Raw genomic sequence first — 18,711 nt, forward strand, 5'->3', positions numbered from 1 at the left:
GATCCTACCAAACCGGGCCACAGACTGGGCTTGAGATGGCTAATCTTATACCTGTTCATCATAATTCTTATGCGTTTGTGTCCGGCATGTGCGCGTTCATGCATGCCTGCACAAATTAGTGTATGTTGTTGGAATTTGGTGTATATGTACAGCAGGTTATTTTCACATCCAGTGAAAGCTATATTTGTCACACTTGTGCAAAAACGTTGCACTGTGCTGTGATAAATTACAAACACACACACACACACACACACACACACACACACACACTCAGGCTGCATCTACACGATTGTTGCAGCTGTTGTTAAACAAACTGTTTCTCTAATGATCTGGAAAAACAACAATAGCATGACACTTATTGATTAGATGTATTGAATGCTGTCTTCTGTCCAAATACATGTACCTAAGAATAAAACAAAAGCATGACACTCATAGATGAAATGTACTGAATAATTTCACATTTGAGACATCTCTCAGAATAAGTATCATTATTAAGTCTTCAATCTGATTGGATAAGCTTGCCTGTGACAAGAGCAACTGAAGAAACATATCCCGTAGTCATGCTGCTTGAGAAGTGGATCTGTACCTGGTTAGTCCCCGTTACAAACATGTAGGGAGGAACTACGAACTCCCAAACCTCCCAGTAAGTGGTACGGGCAAACTTGTCGGAGTCATACAGCTTGTGGAAAGCATCAAGGCGATGGCGGTTAAAGGAAAGGTATGATACACTGTTAGTTTCACTGATTAGCCAACTGGTTGAAACTCTCAGCCTGGCACTCTGATATTGTCCATTTGGTAGAGATATTACTGTCGAGACTACATTGCCGTTGATTGGTATGAGTGTGTCAGATCCGTAGTATGTGGTTTCGTTCAGTGTGGCACTAGGTAGCTGGTCTGATGGTGTCTTGAATGTAAAGTGACATGTTGCTTCTGGAGGCATATTTACAATTCCTTGGGTCTTCTGGATGTCGAACGACTCATTGAAGGTGATGACTGGATACCAGTTATCCTTGATGGTGATACAAGTAGCTTCCCCCGAGGTTGGTTTGATCCAGTTATTTTCAAAGTCTAGTTTGACAGCCTGCGACTTCTGAGAATAGCTGTGCAAGAGAATGACTGTTTCGTTATCCAGTGGGCTAGACATTGCTAAGGGAGACACGGTTCGCTCCGCTCCATCATACTGGCTGGTAGTTCTGATAAAGGAGTATCCCGACATGAATTTGTACCAAAACTTGAAGACGTCGACTATGCGAGTGGCGTTTCCTTGAAGTGTGAAAAGTGACCAATTGAGACTATCATGTCCTGGGTATTTTTCGTTGGCTAAAAGAAACACCACTGCCCTGTCGATGTATTCCCTAAGACCCAGCTGAGTAAATCTGTGGGCATTTGCTTGGTATATCGTTGAAAAGTCAACTATTCCTGATGGGGCATATTTGTCAATTCCTGTCACAGGTCCGCGGCCATATTCACTGATAACAAGGGGGATAATCTTTCCGGTTTTCTTAGAGGCATAGCTTTCAACAAGGTCGACGAATGCAACCAAGCGTGCCTCATTCATACCAGTAAGATTGTGAGATTTTCCAGAAACAACGAGTGAATTGTACGAATGAAACGAAAAGACATCTATATATCCTAAAGTGACGTCCATGAAATCTGCCACTCTTTGCCAGTATGAAAAGTTGTATCTGTCCGACAATCCAGTTTCTCCATCGAGTGTTGGACCAGACACTTTGATGTTAAATCTGGAATGGAGTTTCTCAGCAACTGATTTATGAAACTTGGCAACGGTGGTGAAATTCAATATACGCCCTTTACCATCCGGTTCATTTATTGACTCAAAGTAGTGTGGTATTTGTCCCTTTGTGTAGTCATAAACTCCCTGCACCATCAACATCATGAACTCTGCAGCAGCATCGACATCGTTCGGAAACTGACCTATATGTTCAGACGTGTTTATCCAACTCGGCCAATAAAGACCTGTAAAATATTATAATTTTTGTATGAATTTGGCAATGGCTGAAATAAAACGGTTTGACAAGGTCTGGAATAGAAGAATGTTACTGTCAAAGAATTAATGACGCGGAATATATCAGTCAGAGAAAGAAAAAATAATGCTGATGAAGAAAACGACCCTTTCAAACATTGACGTGGCTTTTTTGTCGATCGTTCCGGTAAGATTACATTATATTTTTTGTGTGGTGTTTAAAGAAAGAACATTCCAGTATTCATTATAATTTGTTGTTTTAATGTAGGTTATCACATTTAGTATTTCTATGAAAGCATTTTACAATAATTATTTTGTTTCAAGAATGAACGATAATAACAGCACCAAATGTTTTTAGGTCAGTGAATAAAAATTCAACAAAAACATTAACTATATTTAGGTAAGTTTCTTTTTAAAATCAACTTTGAGTCACATTGTCGACTGCCTTTTGGTGGAACACTAACGTGATAGGGAGACACGATACATCTGCTTTCTTGACTCATCCTCATCAAGGATGGGTTTCAATCCTTATAGGGTGGTAAGTGTTATATATGTGACAGGCAAAGATAGTTATTTTGATTAATTGCTTATTGTCTGGCAAATAAGGTCCCTTATGAGTGAGTGAGTGAGTTGGGCTTTACGCCGCTTTTACCAATATTCCAGCAATAACACGCATTGTGCCCATGTGGGGAATCGAACCCGTGTTTTCTGCATAAAAAGCGAACGCTTTACCCGCTATGAGTAGGAACAGTTTTTGATGAACTCTACACATCATAACAACTTGCTCAGTAATCGGTGGCCTATAGTTTCCCCAAAATGTAGGTAAGTGTAAGGGACACGTGAAAGCACTTCTCAACTCTGAATATTTTAAAAATGATGTAAAGAGATTGTATCCTTGCGTATTTCCGTATCGTTCACATTTGATTTCGGGAAATTTATGGAATATGTTTGTTGTTTATAGCAACCTTCAGCAATATCTAAGCTCCATAACGATGGTCAGCAAATAATAGGGTTTTGTTCAGAATAACTAGTGGTTGTAATTATGAGAAATGGCCAGCGTGAAAAACTGATTCGCATCATACGATATAGACCGCCTTGTGGAACAACAGGCAAACATAGCAAAATCTCTAAAACGCAAGTTCAGGTTCACATTAAGATATTTTGACTTTACCACAACGTTGGTTATTACTGATGGTTTTATACATGATTGGGACGATGACCAACAGTGGGCTGTGTTCTCCCAGAGTGCTCTAATGGGGAAGACCCGTGAAAATCCGGGCTAGAAATCATCTTCAGTAACCCATGGTTGTCGTAAGAGGCGACAACGGCATCGGGTGGTCAGGCTCGCTGGCTTGGTTGACACATGTCATCGTATCCCAATTACGTAGGTTGATGCACATGCTGTTGATCACTGGATTGTCTGGTCCAGACTCTATTATTTACAGACCGCCGTCACATAGATGAGTGCGGTGTAAAACTAAACTCACTCACTTACTCTAATGGGGAAACATGTTCTTGTCCCAAATAGAAAACTCTTACCTCCTGCCATCATTATCATGTCATTTTCATAGCCACTGTTGATGTTCTCAACGTAACTGGAGAACATTTTCTGCTGAAAGGTGACGTTCTTCAGATGGTTGGGATCAGGGTAGCCACTACGGTTTGGGTCCTCTGGCCACTGCAATCAATAATTATCTATATCCTCAGGGCTAACAGTTTGGTACGTTTTCACTAACCCCTCAAATCACCAACCCTTGACTTCCAGTTTGATTATCTACACTACTATACTGAACCACTATAGAAATGTCGTACCGATAGCAGTTTCTTAAAGCACACACTTTAATTCACTGTTCTTAACAATCAACACGGAGGACTGAGTTCAAACTTGGTTAACACATTTTCGGGAATCACATATAGAGTTAACACAAACAACATCACCAAAAATGGTGCCATTAAGATACCCCAAAGTCAGTATTATGTGTGGCCTCCATGGGCATCGATGAAAGCGTTGCATCGTCTGTACATGAAATCAATTAGCCGGTTGCTGAAGGCCATAGGCTCTTGTGTCCATACTCTTTGAAATGCCTGATCGAGTCCAGCTGCAATTGTCGGCCTTGGTTGGAGGTCATTCAGTCTTCTTTGAAGCTCGTCCCAAAGGTGTTCTATTGGACTTAAAATCCGGACTGAGTGCAGGCTATTGCAGGGTGTTTTTAGGCCATGTTGTTTTGGAAGTCAAATTTTGCTCTGGCAGTGTGGGCACGAGCGTTGTCTTGCTGCAAGTTGTGAATTCTGTAACGTACAAAATTTGGTACAACGTGGGGTGTGATGACTTGGTCAATATAGCGAGCAGCTGTCACGTCATTTCTTCATCCTGGACCAAGATTCTGGAACTCAACGGTGTCAACTAACTGGTTCAGACCGAATGCACCCCACACCGTGATGCTTGGACCACACCAAGTGTCTCTTTCAATGGTACACTCATTGGAAAACAGTTCCCCATGCCTTCACCATATCACTCTGCCATCGACTGTCGAAACACAACATCGGCTTTCATGAGATAAAAGCACAGTTCTCCATTGTCGATAACGCCAATGTTAATGCTGAGTTGTCCATTGCAGTCGGTTTGGGCGGTAATGAGCTGTGAGGACAGGACCACGATACGGTCTTTGACAGCAGAGATTTTTTCTGCGCAAACGTCGACGCACTGTATCGGCACTGATGGGTCTGTTGTGAGTCCCAATGGTCTGGCATACTGTTTCAATCGCTCTGGGCGATCTTGCAGATGGTTGCGCACAATCTGTCGGTCTTGACTTTGTGATGTTACTGGAGGTCGCCCACTGCGTGGACGGTCTTGGATGCTGTTAGTCACCTGATACCTCTCCTGCAGTCGGTACATTGTCCTTACATGAACATTAAAATGATTGGCTCCCCTCCGTGCAGCCTGAACAACTTGCAATCGTCCAAAGACTTGGTTCCTCGGATCTCTCGTAAGTCGTGGCATGGTGATTGTATCAAAACAAAATTGATTTCAGGCGAGTTTGGGACTTGCTTTCATATATAAGCATCTTTCCAGTAATAAACCAGCCTCGACGCTGAGATGGAAATATGAGCAGCCTGACGGCAAGTACTGTTACTTATTATGGAGTTTTCGAGAACTCAATACTAAAGAACCAAGTGACATGAAAAGAACATCTTCATAATTTCTCTTTGATGGAGGGCGGTGGGGTAGCCTAGTGTTTAAAGCGTTCGCTCGTCACGCCGAAGGCCCGGGTTCGATTCCCCACATGGGTACAATTTGTGAAGCCCATTTCTGGTGTGCCCCGCCGTGATATTGCTGGAATATTGCTAAAAGCGGCGTACAACCATACTCAGTCAGTCAGTCTTTGATGGTATTGGTACCCAGTGGTATTGGATACGAATTACCTCCCTTGCCCATCCCCTTTCCAAGTTGTCCAAGTAAGATAGCCTGGTTTAAAGATCAAGGATGTATGCAAGGTAATTTGCGAAGAACTACGGGAATGGAACCAGGGGCTAGTGTAGGTTTAATGTTAACAGCAAAGTATCACCTCATTCGTGTAGGACACCGTATTCCTGTAAGGGTTACACTAAATCAATGTTTCCATTACATTGTCGCCATCACTGGCGTTTGATAATGTCAAATTTGTTTTTAACAGTGCTAGTGACAGCTTTCAGTGGCATTGATATTTAGTATTATACGTTGGTTGTTCTCACGTCTTGGAAGAGACGATCGTTAAGATCTCTGTTATTCCAGCGCCCAGCGTCAGTCCCAATGCTCCGACATTTGGGGATGAGAGTTGTCTTATCTAGACCATTGTGCTTGTTCCATCTATTGCTGTCATAGCGAGCGCTTCCTCCCTGTGCCAGCCATTGAGGGTGGATTGTGACAGTTGTGTCATTGTATACTCCGCCCACTGTCAAGCACAGAGTGAAAATGACCTGTGTCCACTTCATTTTCTGTAACAAATATCATATTTTAATGATCTGATTTATTTACATTTCTGCTGACCTGGGCCTCCTTTCACAAAGCACTAGGTGATCGTAAGTCACGAAGGTAACCTTAGTGCAACGTTAAAGAATGGGAGCTAAGGGTTAAGTTCAGTAAAGGTTGCTTCGTGAAAGGAGCTCCTGGCTTTTATTCACTATTAACCACCTTTTCTATGTATGTTTTCAATGTATGGCCAGGCCCCATTACAAGACATGTGACTTTTATCAGACGGAGGGGTCAAGAGGTGAACTACCCAGATCCAGTCGACCACGTGTCACAATTGAAACCCAGGACCGGTTAACACTGGTTCATGACTTATTTGATGACTCACCACAGCCGCCTCATACAGCTGGAGTACGTACTAAGATTTCAGCCCGGTCACCGAGGAACCATCTATGTGTCGCAAGTACTGAGTGTAATGATGGGACGCCATCTCATACCGGTACAACAGACTTGGTACACTCCCTGAGCACAACGTTACACCGATGACAGTTTTCGGCGACACGTCCTTCCCATTTTAGAACACGCAAACGTAATGTTTCAACACGACGACGCCCGATCTGACACAGCAAGACTTTTTGAAGAACCACAACATCCAAGTACTTACATGGACCTCTTGGTCTCCAGATCGGACAATTATGAGATGCTCGTAATCAACATCTGCGACCATGTCAGAAACAGCCACAGAACCCTAGCACTGCACAAACACTGCAGGAAGGGTGGGTGAACATTTCCCAGTACACAATTGGTGATCTGATTGGTTCGATAGGGCGACTATACCAGGCAGTTCTGGTGAGGTGAGGTGAAATTGGGTTTAACGTCTGCTTGAGAATATTTCGCTCATATGACGACGTGCATGCGTGTGTATGTGTATGTGCGGGTGCTTGTACTAGCCCAGACTTAATCTGGTTTTATAGTGTTAGCCCACTGAGATACCATGCCGCAGTGAAGCATGAATACTCCACTCAGACACTCCGAGCCGACCAGTCCTTGTTGTACTCATCAATGCCGAGCGCCAGGCAGGGACCAACAAGTACCATATTTTAACGTCTCTTTGGTATGACGCGGCCGGGGATCGAACCCGCGACCTTCCGCTGTCCGGGCGGACGCTCTACCCAATACACCACGGAGGCGGTCCCAGGCAGTTCTGGACTTTCGTGAGGGCCATATATGCATTGGTGAGTAAGTGTCATGATGAACCTCGTCAATGACATGTGCCAAATTTGAACACGTTATTCTTATCGGTTTACTCTGTATTCATTTGCTGTAGGACACTGGTCCCCAATAGTATATACAAGATATATCTGAGTGAGTGAGTTAAGATTTTAAGTCACATCGGCAATATTTCAGCCATATCGTGACTATAAACAAGTTTTGAATACACCATAAATACATGTAAATTATATAAACCTGTCGACGAAGGACAGTAAAACCAACTAGAATATCACCGATACAAGAAATAAAACTCTCTAAAATTGGATTTCAAATTAGGACAAGATAATATAAAAAACGGGCTATAGAACACCAGCAACCGAAAGTAGATCACACAAGATACATGTCCATGATATATCCACTGTACACTAGATGATGGTGCCATTTGGACCTTTCATTTTTGTATGTCTAGCAACACAGAATGTTTGGTGGTTGTCTAGAATCGTGCGGGTCCCGATAATCCAGTGATTAACATCATGAGCATAGATCTACGCAAATGTTATACGATGACATTCATAAATGAAGTCAGAGAGCCTGACCACCCGATTAGTTTAGTCACCTGCCTCGACAAGTTTGCCGAAGACCAATTTTAAAGCGTATTTTCACATGCCATATTACCACAGATTGAAATTTGATTATACAATACTATGTTTCTACAATTAAAGGAATGATAGGAAATCCACGATCTATTGAAGAATGTAAGTGCTTTTGCTTCCGATATCTGTTATTCATGTTGCTTCGTCATATATACTATCCAAAAATAGAAACGCATAGGCATTTGTATTTTAAAAAATCTATTATTTACCTATTGTGTTTAAACAATCGTCAATATATGTAACATAAGTGTTGATAACATGATTTTACACAATTGCACAAGTAAAAAATCGACTTTACCTGAAAATGTTGATTTTGATAAGATTTCTTAGAAGGATTATAAATGCATCGCCACAACGCAACAAAAATCATCTTCCAGTTGAAATTGTGCAGCAAAGAGCATGCACTGTCTGGCTATAAAAATCCAGATTACTTTCGGAAATCGGCATTCGTTTTGGAGGCTAAGCGGTCTAGGCGTCGGACTTTGAGTGCTGGCGATTAGGTGCCTGCCTGGCTGTGGGTTCGAATCCCGTTTGGGACTCAACCCAAAAAAGTACTAGAATCTGTACTTTATTGAGAAAGTGTAATCCCAAATATAACCTATGTTATATTTGACCACTTTCTAAAATGGCATTGTGTATTTTATCTTTTGGAGGAGTTTCAAAGGTCAAATCACTACGCCTCGTCTTGACGCTGCGACACGCCATTGAAAGAATGCAGGCTGGAGATAACCAATCTTTTGTTGTCAGGCGTCTGGATGTTACTCTGATGACGATATCACGGCTTGCAGCTCGTTACAACCAAACAGGTATAACAAATAACCCTCCTCGTACAGGCAGACCTCGAGTCACCACTGCAGCCCAAGATCGGTACATCCTGGGTACTACATTTGCGTGGTCGTACTGCCACGGGTGAGAGCACAGCAGCCAGGGTGCCTGGACTTCGGAGGGTATCCGGGCAAACTGTACGGAACAGGTTGAGAGAGATTGGGCTGAGAGCCAGGGGACCCGACTTCTGGACCGTGCTACGTCGTCATCATCGCGCTCACCGTCTCCGTTATCTAAAATTATCCACTTGGTTGTATAGACATTGCCTTCTTCTAAACTGATGTAAAAATTCATGCACTAAGGTCTCTTTGTGGACGAGTTATACATGTTTGAAAATACATTTTTGCAACAGATTTCTGGCCTATGCGTTTCTTTCTTGGGATAGTATGTTACTGGTAGCAAGGAAGTGATAAAATGACAAAGTTTGCAAATATTTGAAATATGATTCCAAAGAGCAAGGGGTTCGGAAGACAGTGTCTGCCTGCACTAATTTTACATTGCTAATCTCACCGTTTATCCTTTTGTTGACCAGTCTGTATTTCCTTACACATAGAAGAAGAAAAGTTTATTCGTATTCAAGGCTTCGTGGTCAAAAGTACAAAAGTGTATATACATGGTTTCAATGCGCATGGACATCGAAGTGATTATCTACATATACTTCTAAATTAAAGTGGTAGATTTCGTTTCAAAATGAATTCAAGATTTTTTAAACATTCTAAATTTTGCGAAGACATTAACAAATTAAACTGTTCATGTGTTTTATAAGTATAAAAAGAACTTGGTAACAACAATTTTCTGCTTTCTACATAGTTAACATAGATAAAAAGTTAAATTGATCATGGGTGACGTTATAATTACATTTTGTACACTTCAGTAAATCAGTATTTACATTTTTATCATTTACATGTAAAGTAATACAATAGTAATTGATATAACTTATTCAGTCTGACGTGAAAATGACAAACATTAGGCATACTCACGTGGCGATCCACACTCAACTAGTCGTCTCAACACCTGACAAAACAAGAGAGCCTTTATAGAACAAGCACGAGAGTTTATAAGGTTTTCACGACCTTCGGCACTAACGTTCCATAAATATTTCGAAATGATAAGAACATGCGTATGTATGTAGGTCTGTTGATAGAGCAGCCTGGCAAAAGTGCATGTCACCCTGTCTCACAAAAAGTCAAGAAGAAAGACACTCATGTAACACAAACACATTTGTTCTTGATCTATCTGTCTAAATGTGTAAACAGATAATCCCAATAACTACCCGGGCTAGACTAAACATTACTTTCAGTGTCAAATAGGTTATTTTCCCGATGATTAAAGATTGTCTATTGACGAGCTTCAACCAGACATATATTTGAAATGTACTTTTGACACGTGTAACATTGAATCTCACAATGGAAGAAGTGAGTGCACTGTTATGAAAATAGATGTGTATCATGTTGCTAGTCTCCATTTAACGAACGCTGAAAAGTGGATTGACGAATCCATTTTTAGCCCTAGTGCATAACGTTCCATGACGGTTGCAATTGTGAAGCAGGAGGAGAACGTCATGCCCAGTGTTGTGTTTGTGTGGTTCGATTTGAAGGTGGTTGTGCAATGGTTTGCGGAGCATTTGTGCCATCGGTCGATCTCGATTGATTGTCGTGCAAGAGTGAGTGAGTGAGTGAGTTTAGTGTTACGCCACACTCAGCAATATTCAAGCTATATGAAGGTCGGTCTGTAAATAATCGAGTCTGGACTAGACAATCCAGTGATCAACATCATGATCATCGATCTACGCAATTGGTATACGATGTCAGCCAAGTCAGCGAGCATGAACACCTGATCCCATTTAGTCGCATCTAACGACAAGCATGGGTTACTGAAGATCAGTTCTAACCCGGGTATGTCGTGCAAGAGAATCTTACTGCCCATACAGTATTGGGATCAAAGTTGAACCCAGACATTCATGCACCTATACGTACTTGGCCCTGGACTGACATTTCAACATGACAACGCTACACCCCCATACAGACTGTGTATTTGTTCTGACGACTGGAACCCAGAGATCGTGAAACTACTGCAACCGATTGTTCAACATTAACCTCACCAACATGAAGCTCCCGCATACTGTCTTCTTTATTTAACTTGCAGTTTTGTTTTTGCGTTTTCATCTTAAGCATTGCCTGTGTGCTATACATTCTAATGCAGTTGCGATTCTTCCCAAGTATACTGAACCGCAAACGAAACGTCACCTCCAAAACCAAATTTTGTTCTCACAAGGTGGTGTTTTTATTATGATTGTACCGTTTTGTTAAAGTGTGTTTCACTCCAAATGGATAGTCATTACCAACATTAGTGTGTTTTCTGATGAAAAGGCATATCGACTAAACGCACCTAAAAAGGCAGACGTGATAAAAGGTACCTTATGACATTCGTGAAAATGAACATGCACGTACATATCGTGACAACCCTACCAATGAAAGCGAGTCTCAAACTCGCCTGAAATTATTCTTGTTTGACACAACCACCATGCCAGGAGTTACGAGAGATCAGGGGAACCAAGCCTCGGGACGATTGCAAGTTTGCCAGAATGCAGGGAAGGTAGCCAATCATTTTAATGTTCATGTTGGGACAATCTACCGACTGAATGCGGTTTCAGGCCACTAACAGCATCCAAGACCTTCAGTAACATCACAAAGTCAAGACCGACAGATTGTACGCAACCATCAGCAGGATCGCTTCACCAGAAGGACGGAAGCAGCACGCCAGACCATTGGGACTCACAACAGACCCATTAGTGCAGTAACAGTGCGTCGACGTTTGCGCGGAAGAAACCTGTGCTGTCGCAGACCATATCGTGATCCTGTCCTCGCCGCTCGTCACTGCCCAAACCGACTGCAATGGGCGACTCAGCATCGAAATTGGCGTTATTGACAATGGAGAACTGTGATAAAATTCGATATTGTGTTTCGACAGCCGATGGCATAGTGAGAGTATGGCGAAGGCGTGGGGAACGGTTTTCCAAAGAGTGTATTGTTGAAAGAGACTCGTGGGGTGGTCCAAGCATCACTGTGTGGGGTCGATCGGCCTGAACCAGAGAGTTGGCCCCATGTTCGGTCCAGGACGAGGAAATAGCGTGACAGCTGCTCACTATATTGATCAAGTCATAAGACCCCACGTTGTACCACATGTTGGACGTCACAGAAAACACATCTTCGAGCACGATAACGCTCGTGGCCACACTGCCAGAGCAACATTGGACTTCGTAAGACAAAATGGCATCCAAACCCTACTACTGCCTGCACTCAGTCCGGATTTAAGTAAAAAAGAACACCTTTGGGACGAAATTCAAAGAAGACTGAATGACCTCCAACCATGGCCGACAACTGCGGCTAGACTCAATCAGACATTTTGCTCAGTATGGACCCCAGTGCCTATGGCCTTCAGCAAGCGGCTAATTCATTCCATGTACAGACGATGCAACGCCGTCATCGATGCCCATGGAGGCCACACACGATACTGACTTTGAGGTATCATAATGGTACCATTTTGGTGATTTTGTTTGTGTGAATACTAACCATAGGTAACCATAATTGTCAAGTTTGAACTCAATCCTCCGTTTTGATTGTAAATTAGAGCGAATGAAAGTGTGTGCTTTAAGAAACCAATATCAGTATGGCGTTTCTTTTGCTGTTCAGCATATTAGTTTAGTAACACGATTCAATCCAAAGAGAACCATTGCAGGTGTTGCAATTTTGTTTTATTACCTGGGTAACAACGACATAACACTCATTAATGGAACAAATTTAATCATATCAAATTTGAGGTATTTCTCAGCATCCATATCATTATTAAGACTTCAAATCAGATTACACAAGTTTGCCTGTGACAAGGGCAACTGACGAAACATATCCCACTGCCATGTTGTTTGAGAAATGAACCTGTACCCGGTTAGCCCCTGTGACGAACAGGGAGGTAGGGACTGCAAACTCCCAAACCTCCCAGTAAGTGGTACGGGCAAACTTGTCCGAGTCATACAGCTTGTGGAATGAATGTAGGCGATGGTGGTTGAAAGCAAGGTATGACACACTGTTAGTTTCACTGATCGGCCAACTGGTTGAAACTCTCAGCCTGGCACTTTGATATTGACCATTTGGTAGAGATATTACTGTCGAGACTACATTGCTTTTGATTGGTATGAGTGTATCAGATCCGTAGTATGTGGTTTCGTCGAGTGTGGTACTGGGTAGTTGGTCTGATGGTGTCTTGAATGTAAAGTGGCACGTTGCTTCTGGAGGAAGGCTTACAATTCCTTGGGTCTTCTGAATGTCGAAGGGTTCGTTGAAGGTGATAACTGGATACCAGTCATCCTTGATGGTGATACAAGTAGCTTCTCCCGAGGTTGGTTTCATCCAGTTATTTTCAAAGTCTAGTTTGACAGCCTGCGACTTCTGAGAATAGCTGTGCAAGAGAATGACTGTTTCGTTATCCAGTGGGCTTGCCATTGCTAAGGGAGACACGGTTCGCTCCGCTCCATCATACAGGCTGGTAGTTCTGATAAAGGAGTATCCCGACATGAATTTGTACCAAAACTTGAAGACGTCGACCATACGAGTGGCATTGCCTTGAAGTGTGAAAAGTGACCAATTGAGACTATCATGTCCTGGATATTTTTCGTTGGCTATAAGAAACACCACTGTTCTGTCGATGTATTCCCTGAGACCAAGTTGGGTAAATCTGTGGGCATTGGAGTGGTATATCGTTGAAAAGTCAACTATACCTGATGGAGCATATTTGTCAACTCCTGTGACCTTATCGCGACCATATTCACTGATAACAAGAGGAATAATCTTTCCGGTCTTCTGGGAGGCATAGTTTTCAACAAGGTCGACAAATGCTACGAGACGTGCTTCATTCATTCCAGTTAGATTGTGAGATTTCCCCGATACGATAAGGGAGTTGTATGAATGGAATGAAAATACATCTATATATCCTAAATTGGTGTCCATGAAATTTGCCACATTTTGCTAATACGAAAAGTTGTTTCGATCCGACAATCCAGTTTCTCCGTCGAGTGTTGGACCAGACACTTTGATGTTAAATCTGGAATGGAGTTTCTCAGCAACTGATTTGTGAAACTTGGCAACGGTGGTGAAGTTCATTATACGCCCTTTACCATCCGGTTCATTTATAGGCTCAAGATAGTGTGGTATTTGTCCCTTTGTGTAGTCATAAACTCCCTGCACCATCAACATCATGAACTCTGCAGCAGCATCGACATCGTTCGGAAACTGACCTATATGCTCAGACGTGTTTATCCAACTCGGCCAATAAAGACCTGTAAATAACATGAGAGCAAACCCGTTATACTGATGATATTTTTAATGATTCTAATTTCCAATTTTATTGAAACGAAGGGTTTCGAAAGCATTTGAAACATCATAGCGTATGAGGCATGGAGTGAGGGGAAAATATAGTCCCATCAGAATTCGTACAGCCACATCGTCACTATCAAATGTTTTACTTCTAAACTATGTAGAAATCTGTGAAGACGAGACATAATCATAACTAGATATCACAGACATATTCAGAACTGGTGTTTAACCAAAATGACATCACTTAAACTAGGGACATATTGTATTTATGTATTGTACTGTAACATTGTATTTATGTATTGTATTGTAAGATTGTATTGTATTTATGTATTGTATTGTAACATGTATTTAGGTATTGTATTGTAACGTTGTATTTATGTTTTATAACATGCCGTATTTATATATTGTAACATTGTATGTATGTATTGCAATTTAACATTGTACGTATGAGTGAGTGAGTTTAGTTTTACACCGCACTCAGCAATATTCCAGCTATATAGCGGCGGTCTGTAAATAATCGAGTCTGGGCCAGACAATCCAGTGATCAACAGCATGAGCATAAATCTGCGCAATTGGGTACCGATGACATGTGTCAACCAAGTCAGCGAGCCTGACCACCCGATCCCGTTAGTAGTCTCTTACGACAAGCATGGGTTGCTGAAGACCAATTCTACCCCCGATCTTCACGGGTCTTGTACTTATGTATTATGTTGTACCATATTGTATTTATGTATTGTATTGTAACATATTGTATTTATGTAACATATTGTATTTATGTATTGTATTGTAACATATTGTATTTATGTATTGTAACATGTTGTTTTATGTATTGTATTGTAACATATTGTATTTATGTATCGTATTGTAACATATTGTATTTATGTATTGTATTGTAACATATTGTATTTATGATACCATAATGAAACCTCGGCATTATTTACACCATCCCTCCACCAGCTGGCTGTTATCGGCGAGTTTCGCATAAATCTTAGACTGTTGTGAACGAAATAATAATGCCATGGTCAGGGTCATGGTCACCTCAGTCGATTTTTCTAAAGAGCGGGGATTTATTGCTTTCATTTTGTTTATAAAGAAGCACAGTCAAAATATAATATCTTGTGAGAGTAAAATATGTATTTCATGACATCATGCTATTGGTGCGTATTCTAAAAATTCGTGTTTTTGACCGTACTTCTCCTAATATCCTTATTCCTTGAATATGGAATTAAGTATTCGTGGAGTTTGTTTGTTTAACCGGCAGTGGGGTCATGTCGAGCCATTTCACTAATGACCTTGGCCACAAGATAGAGCAAATGGTCCAAGTGACGCGTGCAAGAAGAATCCCAATGAAAAACCACACTAAACACACGTAACTTGTTTTTTGGTTTGTTTTCACCGATCCTGCTTCGTTCCGCCCCGTCTACAATGTCATCATATCGATCATTCTTACCTCCCGCCATCATGATCATGTCGTTCTCGTAACCACTTTTAATGTTCTCAACGTACTTGGAGAACATTTGGTGTTGCATGGTGACGTTCTTCAGGTGGTTGGGGTCAGGGTAGCCACTACGGTTTGGGTCCTCTGGCCACTGCAATCAATATACGTATTGCATTAGTAGAATTATGTTATACCTTGTGCCATTCGTCAAAGCCTTTTAGCACAGATATGTACTCTCTCACACACTGTTTTGCCAGGAACTGATGTATTTACTCATATTGTGAACTTAAGAGAATACACCACTAGGACACTGGGAACTATTAACCAAAATTTCAAAATAATGGTGTTTTCAAATTAAATTTGTGCTTTCCTTCTTAGGAGGATATAAAATACTTATAAAAATGTTTATAACCTAGATACTTTTCCGGTTTGACTAAAGTACTTAGCACAGTACTTGATTTTACTCTTGTTGATGACCGTTTCAGTTCAATCTGAAGAGATGGTGCTAATCATATTTGTGTAATGGCTGCGTTAAATGAATATATATATATATATAATAACTTCATCATGATATCATTGTCAAATACAGTTCTGAAAAATACTGGGGCCAGGTTTTATTACGAAGTCCATGTTAGTATCGTTCATTGGTTGTTCTCACGTCTTGGAAGAGACGATCGTTAAGATCTCTGTTATTCCAGCGCCCAGCGTCAGTCCCAATGCTCCGACATTTGGGGATGAGAGATGCCCGATCAAGACTATTGTGCTTGTTCCATCTATTGCTGTCATAGCGAGCGCTTCCTCCCTGTGCCAGCCATTGAGGGTGGATCGTCACAGTTGTGTCACTGTATAGGCCACGGACACCGCCAACTGTCAGACTCAGAATGAAAAAGACCTGTGTCCATTTCATATTCTGTAACAAATATCCCATTTTATGAAATGATTACCATAAGGTGGTATGGTTTCATTGAAGAATCAAGAATCAAAGTGTATTAGCCATAGAACGTGTCGTCAACATTGCCTTACACGATACATGTCCCACTCGTACCTACATACCTGCCTGCACGCACGCACACACGCATGCACATATTGTCATTTATATCACAAATAGGTGAGGTGAGGTGAGGTGAAATTGGGTTTAACGTCGTGCTTGAGAATATTTCGCTCATATGACGACGTATATCACAAATACAAACACAAGAATGGTAATAATTGGAGTCTGGAGTGGCGTTCCCATGTTCATTTGGCCTCTGTACGTATCACACTTAACTGGTAAAACGGGGAAATGACAAAAGAAGTATTGATCCCCGGGTGCCCACATTCAATACAACTGCACAACTAACTAACCGATAATCACTTTGTTGGCAAGTTTGTGTGGAAATGTCAAGTAAAACAACCAGTCTTTGGTATAAGTCATTCGACCTGACGTGAATATATCAAACATAAGGCATACTCACGAGATGTTTCAGGATCTACTCTACACTACGAACGGGAGTCTTTATAGTTTAATTTCACACAAAAAAGTGAGGGACCTTTGGCAGCACCGTTCCATAAATGTTTGCAAGTGATAAGAGTATGCGTTGGTATGTAGGTGTGGCGACAGAGAAAGGCTTGTTGAAAGTGCATTTCATTCTGTCACACAAAGTGTTATGATTTAAGAAGAGTGTTAAGCATATGCGCAATGATTTTTACTTAATTCTCTGCCACTGGGATGTCTTAACTGATGTTTGATGTTCATTTCAGAGTTGCTATGATCCAAACACAAATCATCTTTGACGCTGACACTACCGTTTTAAAAAATGTGCACTACATGATAAAGAATTGCGTTGTCATATGTGGTATGGTGATAGTGCAGCAATGACGTAAATGCAAGGGACTAAAGCTTATCTTGAACGAAACATTTGTTCTGACTTGTTCTGTCAAGTCATCACAAAATGACAGACATCCCAACCTCTTCAGCCTTGGCTCCAGTTTCAAAGTATTGCTCCACATGATATCTTCATGTAGACTGACAATTCAAATTTAGAGAAATATTTGTTTGTGACTCTTTGACACTTTCTTTCACGAAGCCCAATGCACGAAAATAAAGATTAATACATATCAATTTCATGGTTTCAACTAAATACACCAGAGATGACATGTAGACATGGAGAGTCACTGGCCACCTCAGTACAGTATTCTTAATAAGAGTGTAAAGTTTCGGTGGTTCCATTCCCTGTCCATCCAAACACGGTTACGAACGGTTTCCCCTGGGCGGCTCGGAGTCAGTATACTGTGTCTGTGTTGAGTGGCGATCTTACAACATGGCATGGTAACTTTAGACAACCAACAGAAGTAAAAATCATAAGTTTCCATAATATACAGCATTTCCACTAAAATGCTTAAAGGTCACATGCAACGTAAAGTACAACTTTGCAGATTCTGATACCTTTCGGTATGGACATACCGAAACAAATCGTCAAAAATGCAAATTCAACTTATAAAGTTGAAAAATAACGCGATGAAAAAAATCGCGCGAAATCGGAGTTCAAACGTTTCACTAATTTTCCCCAGACTTTTCTGGGGAAAACGGGTTTCAACAGCTGGGCTGCGCTCATAGCACGTGCGCAAGTAAATAGGTTTGCGCAGCTTGGAAGCGGGTTGTCGGGTGAATACTCGGTGAAGGCTTTGGTGTGAGCTATTTTTCTAATGTTTTGTTGATATCTCACAGGCGCGAGCTTTTTTATATGTTATGACAGTAAATTAACTGTTTATATAATTTCATTTGTCTATTTCACCACACGTTCTTCTTACCGAGACACTTTCTCAGTTCGATACTTAAAAGCAATGTCATTATTTAGCATTGACAGAATTTCTAACTGTGATATAGATATGTCGTTGTCACAGACAAAACTCAATATCTTGTTTTATTGAGACCTGTGTGTCTGCCTGCCTGTCTGCTAATGACAATATTCAATACACAGCTGCTATCACAGATGCAATTTGAACTTAACACCAATCAGGATATACACCATAAACAAAATGCATCGATTTATGGCCCGAGTTCGGTCTCTGTCACATTATGTAATTACACAGACAGGCAGGTGTGATACTTGAAAACATGACATGTTATGATATCTGTTGATTGCAAAATATTATACACAAAAAATGAGCATGTATTTACAAAACCCAACGTCTCTCTATATATATACACACAATTAGCCGTGAAGGCATCTGCAAATGAACCAGCCGTTACACTTGAGTGCACACCCACCCGCTCTGACTGGGTTCGGTATCCCGGTTGC

At 41.3% G+C, this 18,711-nt stretch overlaps 1 protein-coding gene across 3 annotated transcripts; it reads right to left on the reverse strand.

Moving 5' to 3' along the window:
• Positions 1 to 349: 349 nt before the first annotated feature.
• LOC124253770 (beta-porphyranase A-like) lies at positions 350 to 16,950 on the reverse strand. 3 transcript variants are annotated; one of them, XM_046687614.1, is made up of 6 exons: positions 16,885 to 16,918; positions 9,604 to 9,637; positions 9,134 to 9,165; positions 5,717 to 5,959; positions 3,524 to 3,662; positions 350 to 1,977 (listed from the first exon to the last, which is right to left on the reverse strand). In XM_046687614.1, the coding sequence occupies exons 4-6, from the start codon at positions 5,954 to 5,956 to the stop codon at positions 500 to 502; spliced, it is 1,857 nt and encodes a 618-aa protein (XP_046543570.1). In that variant the 5' UTR covers positions 5,957 to 5,959; positions 9,134 to 9,165; positions 9,604 to 9,637; positions 16,885 to 16,918; the 3' UTR covers positions 350 to 499. The 3 variants fall into 3 exon arrangements, with proteins under 3 accessions (XP_046543570.1, XP_046543564.1, XP_046543558.1); XM_046687608.1 differs by lacking the exon at positions 9,134 to 9,165 and having other exon boundaries at positions 16,885 to 16,912; XM_046687602.1 differs by lacking the exons at positions 3,524 to 3,662; positions 5,717 to 5,959; positions 9,134 to 9,165; positions 9,604 to 9,637 and adding exons at positions 15,443 to 15,581; positions 16,089 to 16,340 and having other exon boundaries at positions 16,885 to 16,950.
• Positions 16,951 to 18,711: the final 1,761 nt, after the last annotated feature.

Source organism: Haliotis rubra, unplaced genomic scaffold (genome assembly GCF_003918875.1).
Source record: "Haliotis rubra isolate DU_JTF1 unplaced genomic scaffold, ASM391887v1 Scf1145, whole genome shotgun sequence".
NCBI classification, from domain to species: Eukaryota; Metazoa; Mollusca; class Gastropoda; order Lepetellida; family Haliotidae; genus Haliotis; species Haliotis rubra.